Source organism: Anopheles gambiae, chromosome 2 (assembly GCF_943734735.2).
Source record: "Anopheles gambiae chromosome 2, idAnoGambNW_F1_1, whole genome shotgun sequence".
In the NCBI taxonomy this organism is placed as follows: Eukaryota; Metazoa; Arthropoda; class Insecta; order Diptera; family Culicidae; genus Anopheles; species Anopheles gambiae.
The window spans coordinates 1,826,342-1,851,790 of record NC_064601.1 but is presented as its reverse complement, the minus strand read 5'-3'; the positions used below and the strand labels follow the sequence as shown (position 1 = coordinate 1,851,790).

General features: G+C 48.3%; 1 protein-coding gene across 1 annotated transcript in view; it reads left to right on the top strand.

Moving 5' to 3' along the window:
• The window catches only part of LOC1281931 (protein sidekick-1), a 50,931-nt gene extending 27,529 nt beyond the window's left edge, over positions 1-23,402 (top strand). The window contains exons 4-5 of the mRNA XM_061647260.1: positions 7,192-7,449; positions 21,871-23,402. Of these exons, the coding sequence (XP_061503244.1) occupies positions 7,192-7,449; positions 21,871-22,115 (503 nt within the window). The 3' untranslated portion in view covers positions 22,116-23,402. The remainder of the gene's footprint in view (positions 1-7,191; positions 7,450-21,870) is intronic.
• The last annotated feature ends 2,047 nt before the right edge of the window (positions 23,403-25,449 follow it).

The following is a 25,449-nucleotide window of genomic DNA, read 5'->3' as shown; positions in this document are numbered from 1 at the left end:
TGTGTGTATTTACGGAACTCTGCCACATTGTGCCGTCTGACCGTTGCCATACCCCACCGTATCCCCTTCCTCAACCACCACGAGTGGGTTTGATGTAGTAAAGTTTTGTGTTCAAGCTGCGGTTGAAATTTAATTCTCCACCGTACATTAACTTTACATCAACGTACAACACCGGACCGTTTTGTACGAATACACAAGCAGCGAGGGACGGGAGAAGGGGTGTAATGGGAATGGAGGAACGGGGTACACCCCGCAGTTAGTGCAAAGTCGGTAAACTGCACACCGAGCTAGTTTCACGTGTAGTAATGCTTTCCATTCCATTTACCGGCTCAAATTGCCCGCAATGTAGAGGAGCTTGGAATTACGTGCCCAACATTCAAGCCCAACATTCCGGACCCCTTGCGGCGTCTCTCCTTCCCCTTGCTCGTTGTTGCAACAATGCACAGCGCAGCGAATTCTTGTCGAATGGCATCGTTCGATAGTGCAGCGCGCAGCATTCGCATTGTATGACATTTTGGAGAAGCAAACTGGACATAATCTCTTTACCGGATTCGTGCGCTCGGCTACCACCTAAGGCTCCCGCCCACTGGAAACAAACACATCGCTAAATCCGATCCGACACTGAAGCCGGAGATGAAAAAAAACCCCAAACGGAAGGATAATTTAGCCCGGATTTGCACCCATCGCCCCAACACACACGGTGAGTGTTCATGGGGTTGTTTTTCTTACTTGCTTCTGGTACTGCTGTACGTATCCTCAACTTTCCGGACACGTAACCGTCATAAATATAAACAAGTAATGAAAGTAATCCTCAAGACTGATGCTTCGTCCCACGATGGGACCCGAACCGGTGTACCCTTTTTCCAATCCGAGGCAGTAGAATCGGTTTTGTGGGACCGTCGTTGACACGGCAACACTTTCACAGCTTGAGCTTTGCTGTGTTTCATGAAAGTGGTCACCGTCGCACTTTCGCTCGATGACATTACCTTTCTCCCCTGCAGCTGACACTGATCGGAAACGGCCACCCAGGCTCGGACGCTGGTGTGGAGTTGTCTGAAGTACTCTTAACAAGTACAATGTGTACCACTGCCGGCAACAGCCGTTTGGAGCGGGTACCTTTCACTTTCTTTTATCTTACGCCTATTGTGTGTGTGTGTGTGTGTGTGTGTGTGTGTGTGTGAGAGAGTTTGTCCCGACTGACACGTGCGTGGTTGTCGAAAGGACACGCACGTACATAACACTCTTGTTATCCTGGTCGCAGACACACACGCAAAAGCGAGTTGTGGCCAAGCCCGATGTTTGTCCTTCCTTTCATCGTGTCCTCTGAGGCGCTAGGGCAACACTGGTTGGGTAACAAGCAAAAGTAATTAGTTCAACTTACCCAATTCTGTCCATCCTTCTCCTACACTCTACGTTAAACATCACGGACCAGGAAAAACAGCACTTGCGCTGCAGTTCAACAAGAACTTATCTATCAACTAGCACTTGCCAGACACCTGTACCAGAGGTGGAACGAGAAAAAGGGGAATGAAACGTAATGATCAGAGTCCCATTTCCGGGGCAAAGCGTTTACACGATACCCGTTTACTGATTGCCAATCTCGGAAGTCTGTTCCAAGCTGGAAAGCCGGAAAGAAAATGAGACTCAGTGGAGATTTCATTTTGCAGCATTTTGTTTTTCACAGGTCCCATTAGATGCGTATCACAGTTACTCGTAATATTTACGAGCGAAAACAAAATGAACCTTTTTTATTAGTCATTACAGGTACCAATCATGTCATTCAATAAGGGAAGCAACATGAAACACATGACACGTTGAGTCCATTGTATTCGACAAAGAAAGGTTTTCGTGCATTTTATCAAAGATCTGCTATTCTGGTACCTGAGCGTGTGTCACATTTGAAGTATGTTCTTAGAATTGGCACGGAATTGATCGTCACCCAGCACGACAACAGGCGAAATGGAGGCGCATGGTAGCTCAAGTCAAGTGACGAATCTTCATGGAGGCGCATGGTAGCTCAAGCCAAATGGCCAATTTTATAAATTCCACAACCATGGCAACGATGAATACACCTAAGTGGTTCGCTGCCAATTCCTCCGAAGAAGGCTGTATTCACCAGAGTCGTAATTATTTATAAGAAGCCCAGCAATCAAGGTGTGTACCGCCCCGCTGTGTATGTGCCGTCTGTGTCGCATCCCTCTACTGCCCTGATTCGGCTAAGCACAGCGATGCGCACCGGGCAAACGCTTTTCCTACGGTGTTCCGGAACAACGCGCTGCCTAGAAGCGCCCGAATGGCTTCTCAAGAGATTACGATCAGCACAAATATTAATAAATCAGAAGCAACTTAAACTTCACTCCATAACCGTGGTACGACCGCGGCAACTCGCCTGGCCTCTGCCAGTCAGCAGAGGCCGGCTGTCTGTCTGTGCTGGCTGGCTGGTCGCTAAATCTCCGGACTTGGCTCCGGCAACAAACCGCTTGTCTCTACGGAACCGCGGCCGTAAACCATTTTATTATTTATTTCACAAAACTCTTCACCCGACCCTGTACTACAAGGCGAAACGCGTGCACATTTTTCGGGCGGTTCTAGAGGGGGGGCAATGAATTCTCGCGGTTGAATTGCGGCTGCAGAAGAGCCGCGTGACCGTGAAGCAGGGCCGTAGGAGGATTGAAATTGTCAGTTTTCCGAATGGCTGAAGCCATCAAAAAGTTTCCCTGTGCTTAGCCGTACACAACCGACCGCAAAGGTACGAGTTGGAAGCGAAAAAACGAAGGCCACAACTAATGCACACAAAACTCTTTGACGAAAAGTGGGCTCTTTGCTAAAGTTTTGCACGGGCAAAATTCAACCCAACGTGCTTCAACACACAGCAAGGTAGCGAAACCGTTCCGAAAACCTGGAGGCAAAGAATTAGCGAATCAAAAACAATCCTTCAGCTCGGGAATGGAATCAAAACTTTGAGCAATAATCCAAGGCGGCGGTAGGAGGGCGAGACAAATGCTCCACATTTTGGACGTGATCATGCGGTAAAGATGCGGCACCGCAGTCGCACCCACTTTTTTACCACATCCGAACGTCCCGAGAACCATGTGTACTCATTGTGCATGAGTATGATGCCTGTGTGTGCATAGAAAAATCGAACCAAAATTACCCATTTGCGTGGACCCTCTTCGTGCCCGAGCATCGGATGATTTGCCTGCGGTCACCGGGAACCATCACCATGCCATCACCAGCAGCAACATCATGCGACTGACCAACAGACCAAAACTCGTCCCATCAAACCCCAAAACGGTCAAACCGCCGCACGACTGTCACTAGCACTGAAAAAGCCATTCCAAAACTGACCAAACATTGGTCTTCCCAAATTTCGACCCCTATCCCACCGTTCGACAGGTATCGGGATCGCCCCTCTGCCGTAATTCGGCCGCTTTTCGCTTGTGTATGTGTGCGGTTTTCCCGCTGGTTTGACCGGCAATCAGTCGTCGACCTTTTTTACCAATTGCACCGGTCGGGGGAAGAGACGGCGACAGAAAAACCACAAACCTTCAACAAACTAGCAACAGGAATTCATTCGTCATTCGAATGCATCGCCCTCCGGCACTCCATGGCCTGCTTCATCGCTTTCCCGGTTGCGGTCAGCGCCGGGTACGCTGTTTGTGACATTTCAACGCACACAAACATTAGGCCACTGGAACTGGAACCTCAATATTCCATTTCTAGCCAAGCTCGGGAAGCCAACCGCGGGTAAAAGAGCTTCAAAAATAGTTTCATTAAGAGAGGTTTCCTGTAGCCACCAGGTGGCTATTTACGAATGGCTCTAGTTGAGGCAGCGTCGCATGGCTTGGTGACAAAACAGAAGCCAATCAATCGATACATCGTACACAATTGAAGGTATGTTTCTTTTCTCACTAAGCGCATCGTCAGTTGTAAAGCCGAAAATATCATTTCCCCAGCAGGCAAGAAATCGAGACATTTTGAAAGACATTCTTGTCACAAATGTAACACATACGTAAAAAGCCGTATACAATTTTAATGATCAACCTTTACTAATGAACGTGTCTGAGCGCGACACGCCATGTCCGTGCAGTTCTATTTGGAGAACCAACTTTTGCGTGACGCTCGTCTACATTCAATCGCGCGCTGTTCGTGTTGTAATAATATCCCACCAGCACGGGGATGATCTTTCATTCTTCTTTCTGCTTTAAATGTGAGTGAAAGATTTTGGTGGTGGTCTTTGCTACGCTTCAATTACGTCAGTCTGTTCTATTCTCAAGAATATCGATCTTTTTGAGGCATGTTGTGATGGTTTCGAGTATCGACTGTACCCCCGCAGACTTTGTGATAGAACGTACCATTCGGTCGTCCAAATAAATACTCCTTCCACCAGCACCTCCACCATCAATTAGCACCTTGCTACAGCCAAAGGCAAACACACAGGCAAAGAAATCAGTTCCTAAACTCATTCTCTGATGTCAGCCATTTTGGCTTCGCATTACCCGCCCGATCTGGTTGCTCTTTGATCACGACCGCTCGTAGCAAATCTGGAACTACGCCAAAGGAGCGTACGGTTTACCGTTGACTTTCGACATTTGATCTTGAGCAAGCTTTTCGCCCGACAACGTGTTCCCGGTCGCTCTCTTTCGTATGGCGTCCGCCCAATCCACTCTGTTTCCCGTACGTACGCTGTGTTTGCCCAAAACGAGGCAAAATGCATCCTGCATTCTGTGTACACGCAAATACCGATTTCGGAATGAGTTTATCTGTTTGTCTGGCCATTGCTCAGTTTGATTCGCGTCTGTCTGCGGGTTTGCCCCGAAGCTGGGAGGGAAGAGGGAGGTGAGGGAAAGGAGTGGCGGTGAGTTTACCCCTCCTCTCTAAAGCTCTATTTACCCTTGATTCTTCGACGTACTCAAACAATTCGATCCTCTTCCCAATGGACGCGCAGCTCGACGTGTGCATGGGTAATTCGATGTGCCACAGAGGGAAAATCGAATCCTTTCCATTACCCCCCTTGCCATGTGAAGGTTTGTGTGTGTGTGTTTGTGTGTGAGTTTGATGGCCATCGGTGGTCAAAGTTCAGCATGCTTCCGTTCTGTACGGACAAGTTTTCATGTTTACATTTATCGACTGGAGTGCTCCGATCGAGCATTCCCGTATCCATATCCATCCGGACAACCTAAAGCGAAACGCTCCGGAGACCGATCGGAGGAAACTGCACGAAAATCGACCCGATTGTGTGGGAAAAGTTTTTTACGTGCCCACACACACACACACACACAAACTCTCTTTTTCTATTGTCATCCTGGTCTGGAGGAAATTTCCATATCAAGGCAACACAGGAAGAGGAGCAACAAAAAAGCGTAAAGAACAAACACAAAACCAACAAAGAGTAACTGTTAACAAGCTTGAAGTTGGAGTAGTGAGGCACGTACAGAAGGAAACAAACTCACACATCCGCACAAAAAACAGTCCTTCCAAGCACGGTCGAGGCGACGTGCTTTACTCCGGATCGGAAAACGACAATAATCATTGTAAAGTGAAAGGGAACATTCAAAGCGGAGAGTTCCGTCTCCGCTCGAGTGCCCTGTATGGAACGCTCGGAATGCCAATCATAGTACGGATTCTGAGCAGAAAAGTCCAAGAACAAAAGCGAGCGGTGGCTTGTTTTCCGGTGCACAATGTACGAATTTAAGGTTGGATGGTTAGCATTTTGCGTGCTCGTAACAAGTTTTCGCAACCATTCGCAATGGTTGACATAATTCTGCATAATAATAAGAGCCTGCAAGCCTGCTTTTGACATCCTTTAAGCGTTGGATATAATCTGTTACATTAGAAAATATGACCCCAATGGTGCGCTCCGTTCGCTCGCTTTGCACGCAGTATGGCCGTTCCGTGCCAGCAACAAACTCCCCAAAGAGTAAACGCTGCGCAACCATTGCCCCTTAGTACACCTTTCGTCTGACGTTTACCTAATCCCAACGCTATTGCCCCGGTTTGCCCGAGCCTCGCTTTCGGTCCATTAGCGGTACGACTGCGAAGCGAGGGAGAGAGCGAGAGAGTTCAATGGTTCGATACAGTGATTGCTATTTACGAGTCACAAAACGCTCGTCATCTACCAATCATAAATCCGTTAAATCATCTTGCGCTCGAAGCAATGCCATGGACTCGTCGTGCTGAATCAGTACCTGAAGGAAATCAAAACACTGCGCGCTGGCAGTCGCCAACGTGTGTGAAGCTTACTGAACAGTGCAACGACCATCACTCGCACGGCTTAAAGCGACTCACGTCACATTGAGCGTTCCTAATACGTTCGTTGCACTTACGTGGCGCGCATCCCGGGATCGATGACATAAGGTGCAGCCGGGTACCGACTCGACTCCCTGTTGGCCACAAAGAAACAGCAAAACCTGTGGCCCGGGCCCTCGCATTTCTAACGAATCATTGTGTGGGTTGGAATTAAACTTTTCTTCATGGATAGAAATTGAAATTGAATTCGAGGAAAAACAAACACATTTATCCGCTCACTCATCCACATGCAGTCACACACGCAAAGGGAGAAATTGTGTTGTGACGTTGCACAAATGTGGCAGTGTTTGGAAGTGAAATGAACTGCTACCGGGTAGGATGATTCCTTTCTTCACCAGCAGCGAAGGGTGTTTCATTTTTCGCAACGCAACGATAAGCCACACCACCACTACCTCCACCACCACAACTACCACTGCATCATAAAAGCAACAATCTGAACGTTTTCCGCAAACTCCAATCACGAATGGCACAAAAAACATACATCCCTTCCCATTTCCTTTCCACACACACACACACTCACACACACACACGTGCAAAACTCTGTCCGAATATGAAAAATGATCAACCGAAATCTGGTATGTTGCCTGAACCACGGCAGCCCGGAACCGGAAACCAGCGCCGGATAACACAGAAGGTCCTTTTCAGTAGTGCCATTTTTATCTTTCCCCCCCCTTACCCATCCCCTTGGCCCACAGGAAATGTCTACATGTGTGAGTGTGTTAGTCAATCTATTCATTTGCTCTATCCCCGCCGAGCCGACCCGACTCGTTCCGTTCGGTTCCGTCTTGCGAAATGCCCGTTTTGCACCGGAATTCATCATCCATTCATTTCTTACCCACACGTTTCTCGTCTGCTCTTCTTCCCGATTGCTTCTCGTTGCAGTTTCGAAGGCGAAAATACTCGGCAACTCGGAGCTATTTATCAAAAGCGGAAGCGATATCAATCTCACATGTGTTGCACTGCAGTCGCCGGCGCCACCGTCCTTCATCTACTGGTACAAGGGCGGCCGGGTCGTTAATTACTCGCAGCGCGGCGGCATCAGCGTCCTGACGGAGCGGCAAACCAAAACCAGTAAATTAGTGATTGCGCGCGCCATGCCATCGGATTCCGGCAACTACACCTGTTCGCCGAGCAGCTCAGGTGAGTAGTCATAAAGCGAACATTTTGATGAATGATAAACGAGCGAACCAAAACCAAAAAAAGAAGGATGTTCTGCCATTTCAACGCCAAGCTATGAATTATTTTTCAATATCCCTCTCCTCATCGCTCATTCCGTTTCTGGTGGGTTTCTGTCGGCCCACCGCTGGTGGTGTTTGCAATTTAATGTCATCAAGGAAAGCGCTCCGAGTAATTTGCTTTCGAGAAGGATTAAGAGATTAAACGGTATTAAAAAAACAAGTATTGGCCGTTTGCGAATGCTCATTTTAATGTCATCAGCGCTGCTCTGTCCTTTCGCTTCCCAGCTCTACTCATTACCGATTATAGAGAAAAATCCCTGAAACGGTTTCAAAAGCCTTTAGACCCAACTGAAAACTGCACACTTGACATTTATTGATGTGTTAAGTCAACGCATGAATAGATGAAAAGTTCTCAATGCAGAGTTAAAATCCAGCAAATAAATTCTCAACTCACAACTACACATTCGGATTGACTTTGTAACTTCCCTTACAACTTACGCTCAGACTCAGAAAACTGTTAATCACAATCACAATGCAGTTAAGTTACTCAACTTGTTTCGTTTTACAAGAAACAAAGAACTAACTTTCCCCGCTGCCTTCCTGTTTCAGTTTTTTTTTTGTTTTCACGCACCCGAAACTAACAAACACCACCCAAGAGTCGCTCCACGGCGACCGACCGCAGCCAACCAACCCGTAACCTAATTTCAAACCAAAACTCTACAAAACATGCGGTCGGGCCGGATAATTGGAGAGCAATGTGTAAAGTTAATTAGCATGTTCGACGAAAGTACGGAAGCCGATTGTTTGCTGGCCCGATTTGTAGCCGCTTGCCGCTCGGGAAGTGTGCTGCGGTCACGGAAAGGTCCTCCGCTTCAAGGATGTTGTTACCGTGATTCCCAACCAATCTCAGCCACAAACGCACACACACACACAGACAGAAACCCGCAGGAGAAAAAAACACTCTTACTGACTTTGCGATTGAGAAAGTTTTGTGTGTGTGTGTGTGTGTGTGTGTATTCCACTCGCTTCTCCACTCTGTCCTCGGAAATCTGACACAACTGATCACTCACTCACTCACTCACTAACAGGGAACCGGAAAAAGCGCAATCCTCAACAGATAGTAAGGTGTTGCCCGCCCATGAACAGATAAACTCGTTCCCACACGGCTGACTGTCTGTGTATGCCCGGTGCGGAAAGCGAAGCACAAACCTTCGGGTGAAAAGTTTAATCACGTAGTTGCTCCTTTTAATCACTTTCTAAAAATTGCTCATCTGCTAAATCGAACGACTGCTCGAAGGTCGACCGAACTCCACACATCAAGCTAGGCACGCCGGCATCCGGCCAAACTGTGTTTGACTTCCTTGGAAAACTCAAATAGGGGTTGTTGTGCAGACCAAACAGGCCACGACGGAAGCACGGAAGGGAAGCAGCACGTGTGGAGTTGTAGCAGCAAATCCCACCCTTGCCTTGTCTGCGCACACTTCACGGAGCTGGGCAAAGTTGTGTGAATGTAAAATTTTAATGCCGAAAACACCACGTACCACCTGGCCCGGGTGCTTACTGTTGTGTGGCAGAGTGAGTGGAAACAACACCATGTGCGATGTTTTATTCTCCAAAAACAGTTTTCAAAAAGTGCTTTAAACTGTCAGCAGTTTAAGAGCGGCAGGTAGGACGCGGCACGACGGCAGGACGGCGAACGGCAGGTAACGACTTCGACATAAACGAGGCGGAAAGGCATAAAACAAGTACAATTGTTTCGTTTCGGCACGGGGGCAGGGAGAAAGAAACGGCACAGCGAAACAACAGCCAGCCCATTATTGGCGTGTGCAAGCGCCCAACAAAGCGTAACTAGTTGCGCAAAAAGTAGAAAACGTATAAAAAAAGGCACCGCTGGCACAGTAAAAGCCCAACACATCGATTGAATGGTAAAATATGTTTAATCTAATTTGTGTGTTATCATTCGCCCTTACCTTCGGCGCCGTCGCTGGGGCCGACGCATAAAAACAAGAGCCCCAGCCGAGCCGATTTGACTAGGAGTGGAATTGTAATAAAAGTTTATAGACCGAAACGAAAGCGAACTTCTGCGTTTTCTCACCACTGCCTGGGCCTGCGTGGCCTATCGTTGCTGCCTCGTTCCATTCTCCATGCTTGGTGCTGGCATGTTTTTCTTTCTTGCCTCACCTTCTCACATCAATAATAGCACTTGGTCACGAAACGTTAAGCAGAGGGCGGCCAGCAGCACGGCACCATTCACGCGCGCGCGAACCAAAGTATGTCCTTCAGCTGTGGCAGGAGCGAGGGAAACACACAGTGGAAAACGCGAATTTTCTCTTGAATAACAAAAAAAAAAAACAAAAGCCAATCGCTGCCATCTCGAGGTGGGAGTGAACGTTGAAGCTAAACAGAACAGGCGTTGGAAGGGAAACAAAATGGCATTTGCGACACTTCATCGACGATCTGTTAATTGACGAAATGCGTCCCAATTTAGCGCTCAACAGTTAATGCTTATTTTATACGAATTTCACGCAAATCACCTCGAAGCTTCAGCTGACGTTGACCATCGATCGAGCGGGCAGTGGTAGAAGTACACACGGTTTCCTCTCTAAACGAACGGTTCCTTCATTGCATCGAACAACCGAACCCTCTTGCCATACACAAGGGGAATTGAAAAATGTTGGTCAAAAAGTGGAAAGCAATTAATTTCCCGCTTATCAACGGGCAGCAATCGCAAAAAGGAAAACCTCCGCTTTCCGATGTTGGGTTGGGGATGAGAATCTTCGAACCACACCCCGGTCTACTGCACACCCGCCCCCCCACTCCGGAAATGAATCCGGTAAACTGCCTTCAGCAACGTGGGCGTCTCCGGGCACACCGAAACCATAAATTGCACAATAGCTTCGAAAAGGAACTCATTTTCAGCACGATTAGTACGATACCGAGTACCACTTCCGGCCGGGACCGTTCGGCAAATCCTGGCCAAAGCGGGCGCCGCCGTAGAACCGATCCTGCGGTTTGTTTCCGGGAAAAAAGGGGGACGCCCGCAAACCATCAATCGTACGCGCCATCGTACCGAACGAGGCCATAGGGCGCATCTATGTGTATGTGTGTGTGTGTTTGAGTGGTAGTACGCAGGATATGTTGCCCCGCATGTTGCCCGATACCGATCGGGAAAGTGAAACACAATGTGTCCTTTCCCCACTACTCCATTCCCCCGCGACGATGTAAAACGATTGCGAATGCGATTTAAAATTAACAGACCCGTACAAATTGCCTCGCACCGGAAGCGGGCGTGCTGTAATTTCATTTGGCAACAAATAAACCACCACCACTAGCAGCGGACACTCGCAAGGGTATAAATCCCCCCGGCGGCGAACAATCGGCAACAGGGCGAGAAGGATTGTAAAATATTCACCCGAACCTGTTTAGCATGCTTGAATCATGTGTGTTCCAATGTACGCAAGGGACCGGAGGGTTCGTTTACTCGTTTGCATCGATTTGCTACGTACGAGATGCATGCGATTAGGAACGAATTAATTCCATACTCCGCTCTCCAACGCGAAACCTCGCCCAAAACCGAGGACGCCGATTTGATCGTCGCTACGGTTAGTATCTGGCGCTAATGGCCACTAAAAGTTGCAACACACACACACACACGAGGGAGGAAAAAATGACGCCGCATTCGATAGGCACATAATTTATGCTCGCCCGCGATTGCCGGTCCCTGATATCGTTGGGCGCGGGTAAAACAGGGACATCTATTTTACGCTACATAAATTTAACTGATTTTTACCAATCTCTAACCTCACTAAATGGGGACCCCCTTTTCAACCGCAGAGTACGTTTAAAATATGCAACCAAAACCGCACGCAATAGTACGCAACAACACCCTTGCGCGAGCGCACGCTTGTACTACTGCCACGTGTCTGAAGTAATTTCCCCCCTTTTTTTGGCCTTGCCAGTCTTGTTGATGTTTGGCATAAATTTACTTTTTATTATTCATTCATGTGAAATGGGGAAGAGTAAAGGGAATGTGCGCGAGCGACAGAATGTGCGCGAGCGACAGAATGTGCGCGAGAAAGAGAGATACTAATGAGAACGTGCGAAAATGAGCTAGGAAGGAGAACGCGGTTACGGCGGGTAACGCGGAGCGAGAGGGAAGATGGGCATAACTATAAAAGCGGTGCGCGCTTTGGGGACGGGGAGTTAGTTTGGGAACGATAAGAGAACGGATACATGTGAATTGCGAAACGAATGAAAATAAATCGTGTAGAACTCAAATCTCCGGTCTTCTTATTTACTCCCCTTTTCAGCTAACTTCACATGGGGGCTCGTCCGGGAAACATCCCAAAGACAGTTGTGACGATTGTGATGATTGTGAGGCTTTTCTAAAAGCAAAACTGTGAGGCTTTTTTGTAAAGCAAAACTGAGAAGCTTTTCTAAAAGCAAATCTGTGTGAAATGTGAGGCTTATTATTAAGCAAACCTGTGAGGAATGTGTGGCTTACTATTTTAAGCAAACCTGTGAGGCTTTTCGAAAAGCAATTGTGAGAAACCTGTGAGGCTTATTTAAGCAAGTTTGTGAGGCTTATTTTAAGCAAACTGTGAGGCTTTTCTTAAGGCAATTGTGAAGAAACTGAGGGGCTTACTGTTAAGCAAACTTGTGAGGCTTTTCGAATAGCAATAGTGAGCAAATTGTGAGGCTTTTCAGAAGCAACCGTGAGGAAAGTGTGGGGAAGTGTGCTTTTCCGAAGCAATTGTGAGGGAATCGTGAGGCTTGTTTAAGCAAAACTGTGAGTGTGCGTGTGCGTGTGTCGAAAGTATGGCGACCGTAGAGGAATTATGCGAGATCTTTACTAAGGTTGGCCTTACACGCGAGTGTGAAAGGCTTGGTTTGGCCACTGCGGGAGGAAAGACGGAGATGGCTAACAGAATAGTCATCTATCGCACGATAAATCCATCAGGAAACACCGTCGGAATGTCCAGGAGGGTACAAAGTGTCGAATCGGTTAACTGTGTCCAAAATCGCGAGGATACTGGCACACGACCTGATGATGAGCGTAAAGATGAAGGCGAAGTTGTGCAAGCCGATTTCGAGGACGAAGAAGAAGTCGTGGATGCGGACGTTCACGACGATTCGGATTTTTTTCAAACGGCTGTAAGGGCATCGACGCCCAAACGGCCACAGCGAGTATATACGTTTCGAGACGTGGAGGACAGTATCGAAACGTTTGGCGCGGAAGATGGCCACGACGTGAAGAATTGGCTATCGCATCTAGAATCAGTTTCGCGATCCGCAGGGTGGGATGATGAGCAAATGCTCATTATGTGTCGCAAAAAGATGACGGGTACGGCACGAAAATTTATAAATTCTTTGCGTCATGTAGGGAGTTACGCGAAGTTAAAGCGAGAATTGATCGCTGAATTTGCACCATTTGTGCGTTCGAGCGATGTACACCGTATTCTGGCAACTCGGAAAAAAGGAACGGCCGAGACCATGAGAGAATACATTTATGACATGCAACGAATAGCCGTACAAATCGATCTCGATGAGCCGAGTTTGTGCGAGTATATCGTGAATGGTGTGACTAATGACGATTTTTACAAATCGTTATTGTACGAGGCTCAGACGATTTGTGATCTGAAAACAAAGCTACAGAACTATGAAAAAGTTCTAAAGGCTCGTAACAAGAGAGTGACGGACAATGAGGCTAAGCGAGCGAGCTTGCTTAGCAAGGAAGACAAAAGAGCGGAGCAGCGCTGCTACGTTTGTGGGAACAAAGGCCACCTAGCGCGTGCGTGTGCAAATGCGCAGGGAGGTCCGAAGTGTTTTGTATGCCAAGCGTTCGGGCACAAAGCGAGTGAGTGTGCGCAAAACAAAAATATGGTTGTAGAAGAGATAAACGTTGTGGAGGAAACAGTAGCGACGATCGAAATTGTGTTGAACAAAAAAGTGGTCAATGCTTTGTTTGACAGCGGGAGTAAGCGGAATCTTATGACGGAGGCTTGTCATAAGAAGATCGGGGGAAGAAAACTGAGCGATGCAGCGATGTGTTTTCGTGGGTTTGGCGGTCTGAAAACAAAGGCTCTTGGTGTGTTTTCGACAGACGTCGAGATTGACAATAATGTGTTCAAAGAGGTACATTTTTTTGTGGTGCCAAACAAAAGCGTGTCGTATGAGGTGGTTTTGGGCAGGGATTCTCTGAATTATTTCGGAGTGACGATGACAACGGCGGGCGTCAAAATCAATCCGTGTGGTCCAGCGATCGAAGTGCTTACCATTGTGTGCGAAAAGGAGGAAGAACTCGATGTTCCTTCCCAATTTGCGAGCGAGGTTAAGACCTTGGCTTTAGAGAACAAAACAACGATGCGCGTGGGGGGTCAAGTAGAGAAAGAGATCAACTCACACGATGAAAAATCAGTGCGTGTTTCGCTAGTACAGCAACAAGTGTTGGAGAGAACGATCGATGAACCGTTAGCAGCGAACGTTATAATAGGAAGTGAGAGTGTTTTCGCGAGTTCGGTTATGATAGTGACGAGTGAGCATTGTGGGCGAATGCAAGCAGACGACGGGGATTCTACTGAGAGGGCGCAAGCGGTGCTACGAGAATCCAGCAAGCTGCAAGCGCGGTCGGCGACGATTTTCCGGGAAGGAGAACTGGTGAAGATCGAGCAGGTGCAGTTTGCGCCTAGACGGAAGAATGCAGCTGAATTTCTTGGGCCAAACAAGGTGATGAATGTGCGGCCACATGATCGGTACGACTTGGTGAAAATCGATGGCGATGGGCCAAAAGGGACATCGACGGCAGCATTGCATGTCCAGCCTTATCAGTGGTTGTGTTTCAGTGGAGATCCTCCGGGGCGGATGGATCTGTCAAGGAAAGGCCGTGTGAAATGGGGAAGAGTAAAGGGAATGTGCGCGAGCGACAGAATGTGCGCGAGCGACAGAATGTGCGCGAGAAAGAGAGATACTAATGAGAACGTGCGAAAATGAGCTAGGAAGGAGAACGCGGTTACGGCGGGTAACGCGGAGCGAGAGGGAAGATGGGCATAACTATAAAAGCGGTGCGCGCTTTGGGGACGGGGAGTTAGTTTGGGAACGATAAGAGAACGGATACATGTGAATTGCGAAACGAATGAAAATAAATCGTGTAGAACTCAAATCTCCGGTCTTCTTATTTACTCCCCTTTTCAGCTAACTTCACATTCATTAGCGACTGATGTTGCTGCCGGGGCGCTGTGCTGTGCTAAAGATCGAATCGAAAACGCCTTATCAAAAATGAGCCAACTTTCGCGGTAGTCCTTGGCGCACAAGTTGTCCTTCCGAAACCGCTGCACAAAAAAACGCCAAACTGTTCCTTATCGCAGTTGTACGTGTTTTAGCACTTTGGCGCTATAAAACATGCTTTGAAATCGGGGTGGAGGGTGAAACAGAAACATCAACGAGGAGATGATGAGATGAAGACACACTCACACACACACACACATATCTACTTTTTCACTTTGCTGAGCACGAATTGTGCGTTTGCGAACTGCTGCTGGCTTCTGTGGCGCCGCACAAAGACGATAAGCTTCCGCCAAGTCAACGCAGTACAGCCGCGTCTGGGTGATGAATAATTATTACAACACTTGGGCAACACCACCACACTGGGTGGTGGTGGGAGGGAAATTATTTTAAGATTCTTAACCACCGCACACCACACTGACAGTTGAGCGCGTTGGCGATAGAGATAGTGTGAAAGATAAAACTTCTCTTACCGCTCGCGCCCCTAATTCCATGCGCCTTTTCATACGTGAAGTGGCCACGGCAAAGGTTATAAAGCCGACGCGCAAACAGCGCCAACTGACGACACTTCCCGAATGTTAGTGTTGCCACGTTGATAACAAAGCCACACATGCACGCCGAGTGTTTAGGTGGGAGTGGGAGAGAACAGGATAAATGTTGCCCCGCCTGTGCCACCGCTCATTGTGTCGCGGTGTCTTGTCCTTTTTAATGAGCAAATAGGTGTCGTTGGGAAGGGCCGGGTGAAGGGGGGGGGGGAGGGAAAGAAGGAGTAAAATATATTTGCTCAGGAAATTATTCAAATTAATTTTACCACCTGCACGCTGCCAAGTCCACGGCAATACTGACGCGACTTTTCTCGTGCCCACAACGCCCACAGCCCCACCTTGTCAGCGATGGCTTCCCAGCCAGCCCCAGCCCCAGCCGGTTATAAAACTACACCACAGCGATTATAACTCACCCCACACTCAACACACACACACACACACACACACACACACACATCCCGCAGCAGCGGCTTTCGCACAAACTTTCCATTTGAGTTGGCGCTTAGAAAGCTCGCGCCGCGTTGTTTAACGACTGCTGCTGCTGCTGATGTTCCGGCTGCGTTTTCCGGCTGCACCGCTGACAGGTCGGCGGTGGTCGCAGCAAGCCGATAGCTTCTTCGCCACCTGATGACAGTAGTCGCACAGCAAGCCAATACACGCACACCAACGACGGCGTGGTGAAATTTATACCCGTACCTCTCCCCCCAGCACCCACAGCAAAAGCCCATCCGTCCACCGCAGGCACCGTTTGTCGCGCTTGGCAGTGCACCGAAATGAAAAGTTTTATTCCATTAAATTCAATTTTCAATTTTCACCTCCCACCCCCTCCTTGTTTAAGTGGGTCCGCGGAAAAAGGACGTGTCAAAAGAAACTATAAACGAACCTCGATGCTACGGGGAACATTTTCTGTTCCCTTTGCGTGTTTTTTTGTGTGTTTCGTTCAAAAGTTTTCAATAAATTCAATTACCATCCACACGGTGACGCATCCATCGTATCGTTATAATCAAGTCGTTGCTAGTTTGTTTTCCATAGTTTCTCCTTCCCTAATGGACACAGCAGCAGCACGCACCGGGGTTCAGGGGAAAGCCATGTGCTATCAGCCGAGCCGGTGGCACACAACGAGCTCTTCTCTATCGAAGGAGAAGCGTGATCCGTACCGACATTTGCGCGACCAATTTTGCATTCGGGCAATAATTAAGTTATGAGTTTTACCTGCAACGGCAGCATTTCCGAAAGCTTTCTCCATTTCTTTTTTTTCCCCCGTTGTGTTGCTTCCTTTTGTTTCCATCACTTTGCGCTCCTCCATGCAGTACGCGCTGTGCAGCTGGGATGAGTTTTGCCAATGGTCGTTTAAAATTTGCACTTCAGCTTTTCCATTCATTCCAGCTCGACTTCCTGCGAACCGTGCGTTTACCGGCAGCTTTTTGGAAAGGCGGATTATATTGTGTACATAAAATATTCGCCTCCTGCTCGCCGAATCCTTAAGATGAGAAGGGACTAGTAAGAGAAAGAGAGATGGTTCGTTCTTCGCTGGAGAAGTTTATGTTAATGTTCGAAAATTCATGCGAAACTTTAGCCAGTGAAGGAAACTTACGATGTTTTTTTTCTTGCTTCTCTACCAAGAATCCGGGGGGGCTAGATTGGGTGGGACCGGCAGTGGTGCGTTGTTAATGGAAAATATTATCGAAATGAATTCTATTCCTCCCGAGGAGCGGGGCAGCAACACGGAAGAGGGACGAAACGAACGTGCACCAAATTCGGAAGATGGACGGGAACGATCAGCCAAAAATTCCAAGCCAAACAATTCCATCTATTATACTGATTTTGATGGATGTTTATCATTTGTTATGCCATCGATCCGTCATAATTGGTGTGGGAGAAACAAGACCTGCGAGCGGACACGTGTTGTTACGAGCGCCAGGCGGTCCAACAGTTTTAAGTGATTGAGCGTTTTATTCCTCTCAAATCGTTGAGCTGCTTACAACACGACAGCTTTAACGACTCTGCAAAAGAAGCATCTTCTTAACGCCCCGAGTTGTAGCAACAATGTAGCAACAGTACATTGCAAACAAAACATCGCACCTCGTTGGTGACCCCATTTTGTCAAGGCTTGTCATCACACACCGAGACAAAGGGGAAAGAATAGACAACATCAAAGCGGGTTTGCCGAGGCAAATATCAAGGCAACGCTCCGTCGAAAATAGTTTAAGCAACTACTCTCCCGCAAAGTTTCCATTACCTCCTACCTAGCAGAAGTGACCATTGCTGTTGGTGTTAGTTGCAAAGAAAGGCACACTTCCGGCGGATCTTTCGCGGAACAAAAGATCATTACTGGCGCTCATTCTAAAGCCTGAAATATTAGTGAAACGTGTGGTGGAATATTCGGCATCCGCTGCTGTGTCCAAGGACCTTCCAATCCAATCTGGACCAAGGGCCTTCCCGACGACCTCCCTGCACGTAAGCGGAGCAAAATGTGCGGTCTTACGCGGGGAGATGTGGCAGGATCTATCCGAACGAGAGGAGAACGCGAGCCATGAGAACCGGTGTGCCTCCCGGTGGTGGTTATTCAAATGATACGCACACAACCACATACACACATACACAAACACAGACACATATTTCAGTAAGCTCAAAGCCTCCGGAGAAAGCAAATCCATGCAAAGCGTTGCACACGATGCAAAAGAACAGAACAGACTAAAAAGATAAAAGCCTTGCGGGAAAGGCCCTGAACGTTCCAGATTGTGGCCCTTCTTCATCGCACCCTCCCACCCTGCCCATCGCCTGCCCTTATCGGAGTGTTGTGCAAAGGAAAGGCTCTGCCCCGCCCTGGTTCTGGTACGCGTGCTATCAGGTTCGCTCTGTTTGCTCGTGTCCCTGAGGCTGCCTGGCCACACTGCCGGCATTCAAGTGTGTTACTTTCGTACTTTTTTCCCTCTCGTTTTGTTCGTTCGTTCGTCCCCGTTACGACCGCTTTCTGGGAACCATGTGCGCTGCATTCCAGCGGCTCCAGCCTCGCTTTGCAATGTTTGCTCTGGCTGTTTGGGGGTTGGCGGTGTTCCGCCAGCCTTCGCAAACGACACCTGCAGCCGGTTCGCGTCATCGTGACATGCGATACTTTCGCCTGCAAGCGTCCCGACCGGACGAAACAAAAAAGCAAGATCACACAAAAAGCGAGCGAGCGCTTTTATTTTCGCTCCTTTTGCGCTACACTGCTGGGTGCTGGTGAGAGTGTCCAAGCTGCTCCGTTGGAAGCGACGGGGGATGCTGCCGGGGGCCATCGCTGTGCCACACCTGGTGAAACAGGCCCATCGCATCAGTTGACCCGGAACGGCGCAGTACTATCAGCTTTCATTATTCATATCACTCCTTCCCGAGGCACTGAGTACATTTACACACACACACACACGCTCAAACCTTGCTCCAAGTGGCGGAGAGAGGGGTGGATTGGGAGCAACGGGTGCCCACGATGGACGCACGTTCCCACGTACGCAATCGTTGGACACACGGCGCACAAAGTGCCGAGTGTCACGTTCTGTAGAATGTTTAATTTAAAACTGGAGTATAAACGATGAATATTAATTCCCTCGCATCTTTCCCTTCCCATTTCTGTTTCCCTCACTCCCTCCCGCCCTCTCTATGGATCTTCGGAAGGGATGGTTCCGCGATTCCGTTGTGTAGCGCTATCAGAGAAGAGAAAAAAACGCACAACTCTCTAAGAATCTTCCTGTAGTTGCTTGATGCTATGCTTGATGCTCCCCCCTCCCAAAACCCGAAGGTGATCATGAAGAAGCAGCACTCGACGACGTGTACGACCGCAGTGACAATTGCGAAGGGATGCTGTGCCACGTGCCCACTCTGCCGTCTCGGTTTTCCATCAGAAGCAAGCAAAAAAAAGGGGTAAACTAACCTCCATCACGCCTCGGAGCTCGGTCTCGCCAATGGTCCCGTGCCGACATGGAATAATTAAGGGTGCGGAAAAAAAAGGCGCACCACCGCGCACCAGATAAAAGGTGGCCAATTTTTGCGTTTATTTGCCCCACTCGCAGGGACCGTGCCCACAGTGCCCACTGGGTGGGAAAATGGAATCGTTTCGCAAATACGCTCGAGTTGTTTTGCATCAAGAAACGTGCACTACGACCGTTTGGGCGTTCGAGGAAGGAGGAAGCGGTTGTGAAATGCATGCAAGGGGGGCAGGGCACATACATGTCGACACCGGACACCGGGTACGGCCCCCGGGCAGCATAGGAACAGCGCCGAACCGAAGCAGCTAATTAGAATGTAAATGAAACGAAATGAAAATGAAATTGATAAGCGAAATGAGCCGATTCGTATGAATATGGGTTGGTGGATCATGAAAATGGCAGCTTTTGCCATTACTGTTTGGGGGCTGCTAGGGGGGAAGCTGGAGACACTACTGGCCCTGCTGGCGCCCTCTTCGTTTAAATGATTTTAAGGCACCGCCAAGAGTGTCTCTTTCAGCACAATTAGCTTATCTAATTGCGTCTAACTCTAGGCTAAAACGTGGTGTGAACCAATTCTTGCTAAACAGGCCCTCGTGACGCCCTAGTTCAAAGCCGTTGCTCTACCAACCAGGGCCCGAAGGGAAGCTGTTTCGTTTACCAAACACCTGTAATTTGGCGAAGAAAAATACCTGATCAGTGTATGAAATCTTCTCCCGCAAGCAAGCAAGCAAACAAGAGCATTAACCACCACCACCGTCAAGGGTGTCGGTTCAAAGACTCTGTTGTTTCATTATGCATAAAAGGTGACCCTCTTTTTTGCCCACTAACCCCAAAGCACCAACGACAAGCGTAACAGCGCATGAAAAAAACAACGCCACTACCTTATCTATCTTATTTTAAGGAGTTTAATCATTTTTTCCCCACTCAGTATGCAAGAAAACATATTTTTGTGAGGGATCACAGACATAGAAAGCAACCAGCGACAAAAAAAAAACAGAATCCTGGTCCAAACCCACAGTCCACAGTTCTATAACCGACCCAAGACCGACCCAATGCACCTTTATAATCCCACCGGGCATTGGGTGCGAGAATAGTAATGGACTTTTAAAGGGCACACTGGGCAGCGTTCCCTTTTGTTTTTATTTCGCTCCACTTTTTGCTCCCCCATTTTACTCAGCTCCAACCGAAAGGATCCATTTTGCCGTTTTCTGCTGTAGCTCTTTGAGCTAAAAACCAAAAAAAAAAAATTGTGCGTGTCAGCTGGCATCACCATAAACCCTCGCTACTACACACACACACCCACCGGATCATTTCGCAATCAGTGTGCTGTCCCCAGGCGGGAGGGATTGGTCCGGTTTTTTTTTTAATCGGTTTTGCATTTTGCCTCGAAATGGAAATGGTGCGTGCCCAATGTGCCGACGGTGATTTGTCCGATGCGCATTTGCTCCGCGCGTGTGTGTGTGTGTATCCCTTCTACATTGTGTTTGCTACATCCTTTTTTTTGGTGTGTGGATTCCGAGAAAAAAAAACCAGTCGAACTGCTGCTGCTGGCCTCCAGTTTCGCTCGAGCAAATAAACTCATCCGATCCTAAATTGCCGATGAACGGACGCAAATGTAAATATCCTGTCGCCGAGGAAGATGGCAAGGGCAAGAAAAGCACTCACTTACACACACATACACGCGCGCAGAAAAAAGACTGCTGCAACTGTCCTTCTTCTATTTGCCTTTCCAGCACAGTGCATTTGAATTTCAAGCTCATGAATAAAACACTTGCTCATGATGCTCCTTCTCTGCTGCTGCTACTTTCGATGCGAACCGCTCGACAAATGGAGCCCAAATGGAGTCTTGTGCCCTATTTTTTCTTCCACACCCAACTTGATGAGTCGTTTTTCGCAGCACCCCGAGGCAAGTGTTGCACAGCCAAGGCCTGAATGCATTTGCGTATCACTTTTTTTTCTTTCTTTCTCTGTATGTGTATGTGTGTGTGTGTGTGTGATTAAATTACCACTATCCTGATCCGGATCGGCCAAAGGGAACGCCGGCGGCCACCAACCAATCCCATGTTTTGCCATTTAATCTGACGACCGAACATCGAATGTTAAGTCCGATAACAATTAGTATGATAATGTGGCATAAATCGCACCGCTAGTTGTGATTTGCATCAAACCGGCGGGGCCTCCACTTCCCTCGCCCGGGGCCGGGCAATAATGAGTAATGAATTTTATACAGCATTCCTCCTTCCTGCACACCGCAGCCAGCGCCTGAATGCTGATTAAAATTCAATTCCAGCCGAGCGATCGAGCGATTTGTCAACCAATTTACACTCCCCGAATTACTTGCCACCATGCATGCATGGAGGCTTTAAGTTTGAATCATAGTTAGGGTGTTGGAGGCGTCAGTGGCCAGGCCAGGGCAGGATCGGCCGCTCTGCTAATCCCACCAAATTGACCCCGCTTCACCAGCAAGGTTTGATGAGTTATTAACAACGGTTCATTTGCTCGAACAAATGCCTAACCTCCTGCACAATATTAACCAATAGTCTCTCTCTCTCTCTCACTCTCTCACTCTCTCTGTTTCTCTCCCTCTCCCCGCAGACTCCGCCAGCGTTGTGGTGCACGTCATCAATGGAGAGCAGCCAGCCGCAATGCAGCACGGCAACAGCAGCGCTAATAGCGTTTTAATAAATAATCGCAGCTTTAGCCACCGCGGCCACGGGCCGCTCGACCGATGGTTGGCCTACCTGGGTGGGAGTAAAAATTTAATATTATCATTAGCGTCGACCGGGCTGTGCTGGCTGGTAAAATCGATCAGCAGCCCGCTCGGTGGCACCGGCAGGTGATTTACGGCGTAAAAACCCTCGCCGTGATGTGGAGACGCACTCCAATGTTTGTCGGGCGACAGCGGCAGTCGGCCAGCAGGATGAAGCAGTCTGGCCCCATCCGGAATGGATATCATGTGTACATTTATAGTTAGAAGAAATCTAGTCCTAAGAAAAGCAGTCTGGCGAGTGGCAAACGTTGTTCAATGTCAGCAAAGTGTCCTCCCCGAAACCACCAAACAGTAACCGAGCGGTGCAGCAACTTGGCAGCAGGTCTGTGGCCCATTTCGCAGTAATCGGATCGGATCCATTTGCGTTGCCAACCCATCAAACATGCCCCAGCTGTAACGATACACAAGGCACCGGAATGCGGTCATCTCAAACCAATTCCAAACTCCGATTGCAAATGTAAATAATCCATTAGCCGTTACAATTACAAAGCCCAAACACACACACACTCACACATACGAACCGTAATGGAACGCGGCCAGCATCGACGCGCCATGCATCTTGCATGTTACCGAGCTCTTTGCATAGCAACCAGACAGATCACAAGGACACCGCAGCCTACTATGCCAAAGACACCTGTTCCACCGCACACACCGCTACCACATCTCATTAACCTGCTCTCTCACCTTTGACCGTACCGCGGGCAGTGGCCGGTGAAAAGGGAAGCCATCGGAACACAACACAATCCCCACAATGTAAATACAATGGCTGTCCAGTGTTTGAGCGCAAAACGGATGTACGTCACGGCATTAGCGTCAAAGCGAAGAAAGATGTATGAAACAGTAGCTTGGAGGTGCGTTGAGGTTCGAGGTACCGAGCATAGCGTATAAGACTTGTTATCATTAGCTGAAAACTCCCTCTTCCCCAATCCAAAGCAAAACACCCCTTCACGTGATTCGTTTCAAAGGCGAATCAAATGAATGGGTGGTCTCTAGCGTTAAAAGTGGTAATGTTATCATTTTGTCCCCCCAACCATCCATCCACCCACCCTTCATGTTCGTTCGCCGGATGACGCTTTAAGGACACAAATACACAACCGGACAGTAACATTCATCATGAGGTTTTTGTTTCACCAGCTTCGCCACAGTCTTCCCGCTGAAGCACAAAGCGCCATCAGAGCCGTCTCTGGCATTCTACAGGATCTTCACTTTCCATCACCACCACCACCACCACCACCAATTCAAACAGACACTCTCACCGTGCGTCATCTTTGTGCAATACATATATACGATTTTACTGTACGTAATGATGTTGCATAGACTCAAATAAATTGATGATTTCTTTTCTACGAATCTCGGAGCGGTTACGGTAACGCTTTCTTTTCTTGTTACGACCTTTTGTTTGTACTGTCGAGTACAGAACTCCATTTGTGGCTCCTCTGCTGCTACACACGTGCCGAAAGAAAGAAAGTGGCGAGAGGGATTGCGATGCGAGTGAGATAACAGGTAAGTGGGTTCTTCTTTGAAAGTCTGCAATTCCAATTAACTTCTTTTAACAATATCCATCGCATGTTGGTAAAGGAATCTGTGTACATCAAACAAAGCGCAAGCGGTACAGCGAAGGGCAGCGATGAATAAATTGGTTCGTTTGTTGCTTGTGCAGGTAGGTATGAGTCAGTAACAACGTACCAACAAGGTAGTAAACGATCATGCAATTTAATGCAGAAATATCTGTAGTAGCTTATTGCCGGTACTGGATTTAACAGTTTGACTTCAATCAATTTGACTGTCCTAGTGACCAAAATCAGTGCCACTACAATTAGATCACTTAGGTCCCTGTTCAGGACATCAAAACTGATGTTGGTGTTAAGTGTCTTTCCAGCAAAATTAAGAGGCCTTCATCAGTTTTGAAAGAGATCCTGGTTAAAAAGACATTTCTTAGTATTGTAATAGGTATGCTTGTCCTGTAAATTTCCCATATCGTTTCTCCAAACTCATTCCTTTGCACCTTTCCGGGGTGGGATTGCAAAACAGTGCAATAATCGTTCAATTCAAAACAAGCCCTTCCAGGAAAAGACTTCGAGGTTAAGTGAAACACTGATTCCTGCTCAGCTAATCGAACAGATTATCCCCGCATTGGCTACCGCCAGGTGTAAGCCCACGAACAACCAAACTAACCGAACCGAGTGTAATGAATCGATAAGTTCTGGCGCTTCGCCCCCTCTCCCTCAACGACCGATTGTGCTGGCCTCGGTGTGCATTGACCGGGTCCCCGTGATTAGCCGGGCATAATGTGAAATGTAGTTCGTTCCGCTTTGATCAGCGGGGATTAAGCACAGTAAGCCCCCTGTCTTCATTACACCCAGCGAAAGCCACCGCACGAATCGGTGGGTCAATGTGCACATGTACTTCCTAACGATTAATGCAAATTATTACAATTATTCCATGAGCACGGGGAACCGGTCCACCCTCATTCGCCCTGCTATGCAATGCAGAACCTGGTATTTCCATTGCCTGGAAATTATCGAATTTCGACTCCAATGGTACACCGGTCCTCCCTAATGACCGTGGCGTACACTACGGGGAGTAGAGGATTATGCCACCCCCCCCCCCCCCCCCTCATGCCCCCAAAATACAACAAATAGTACAACACATCTATGAGAGCACAGGTGGGCAAGAAAAACAAAAGCAATCCATGCTACCAGAGCAATCAGTTCCGAAAGCTCCGTTGCATGAGCGCCCGCCCTCCCCGCATGCATAAATTATGCCAGCAGAAATTGAAATTTTCCCAATTCCCAAACACCACCTGCCTTCCTCTCGGCCATCCCGTTGGAACTCAATAGAGGCGTTCGGTGAGGCGTATGCACGGAAAAGGTAACAACCGAATTAAATTCGTAACAAGCTAATTTGATGTTCATTTTCGAATGCCAATCCTTGGGGTGGAGGGTGGGCTCTCTCTCGTCATCGGATTACGACCAGCACTGGTGGCACGAAAGTGATACCACGACACACGCGCCCACACTATCCTTTCGCCGGGTGGAATGGGGATGGGGTTTCGTGGTGTTTGGACCACCATCATCTCCACCGCCGTGACCACTGCAATTAGGTTGCGCGTTGGGTGGCCGATTTCCGATTGCACTTTGATGCACGTCCTTCCGTGGTCTTGTTTTCGCCACACTCAGCCCAACCACACACACACAGAGAGAGAGGCGGAGAGTGATACGAATTCGTTATTCATGGTGCAATGAAACAGTAATCGTAGCTGATTCTGGATGGAGTTGGCATTGGCTCATGATGTCGAATGTTAACCCGGCTAAATAACGAATGCATCAGCCCAAGCGACAGTGAGTGGTTGTGGTGGGCTGCATTGATTGAAACGATGGTTAAACCTATTAAATAATAAAAGT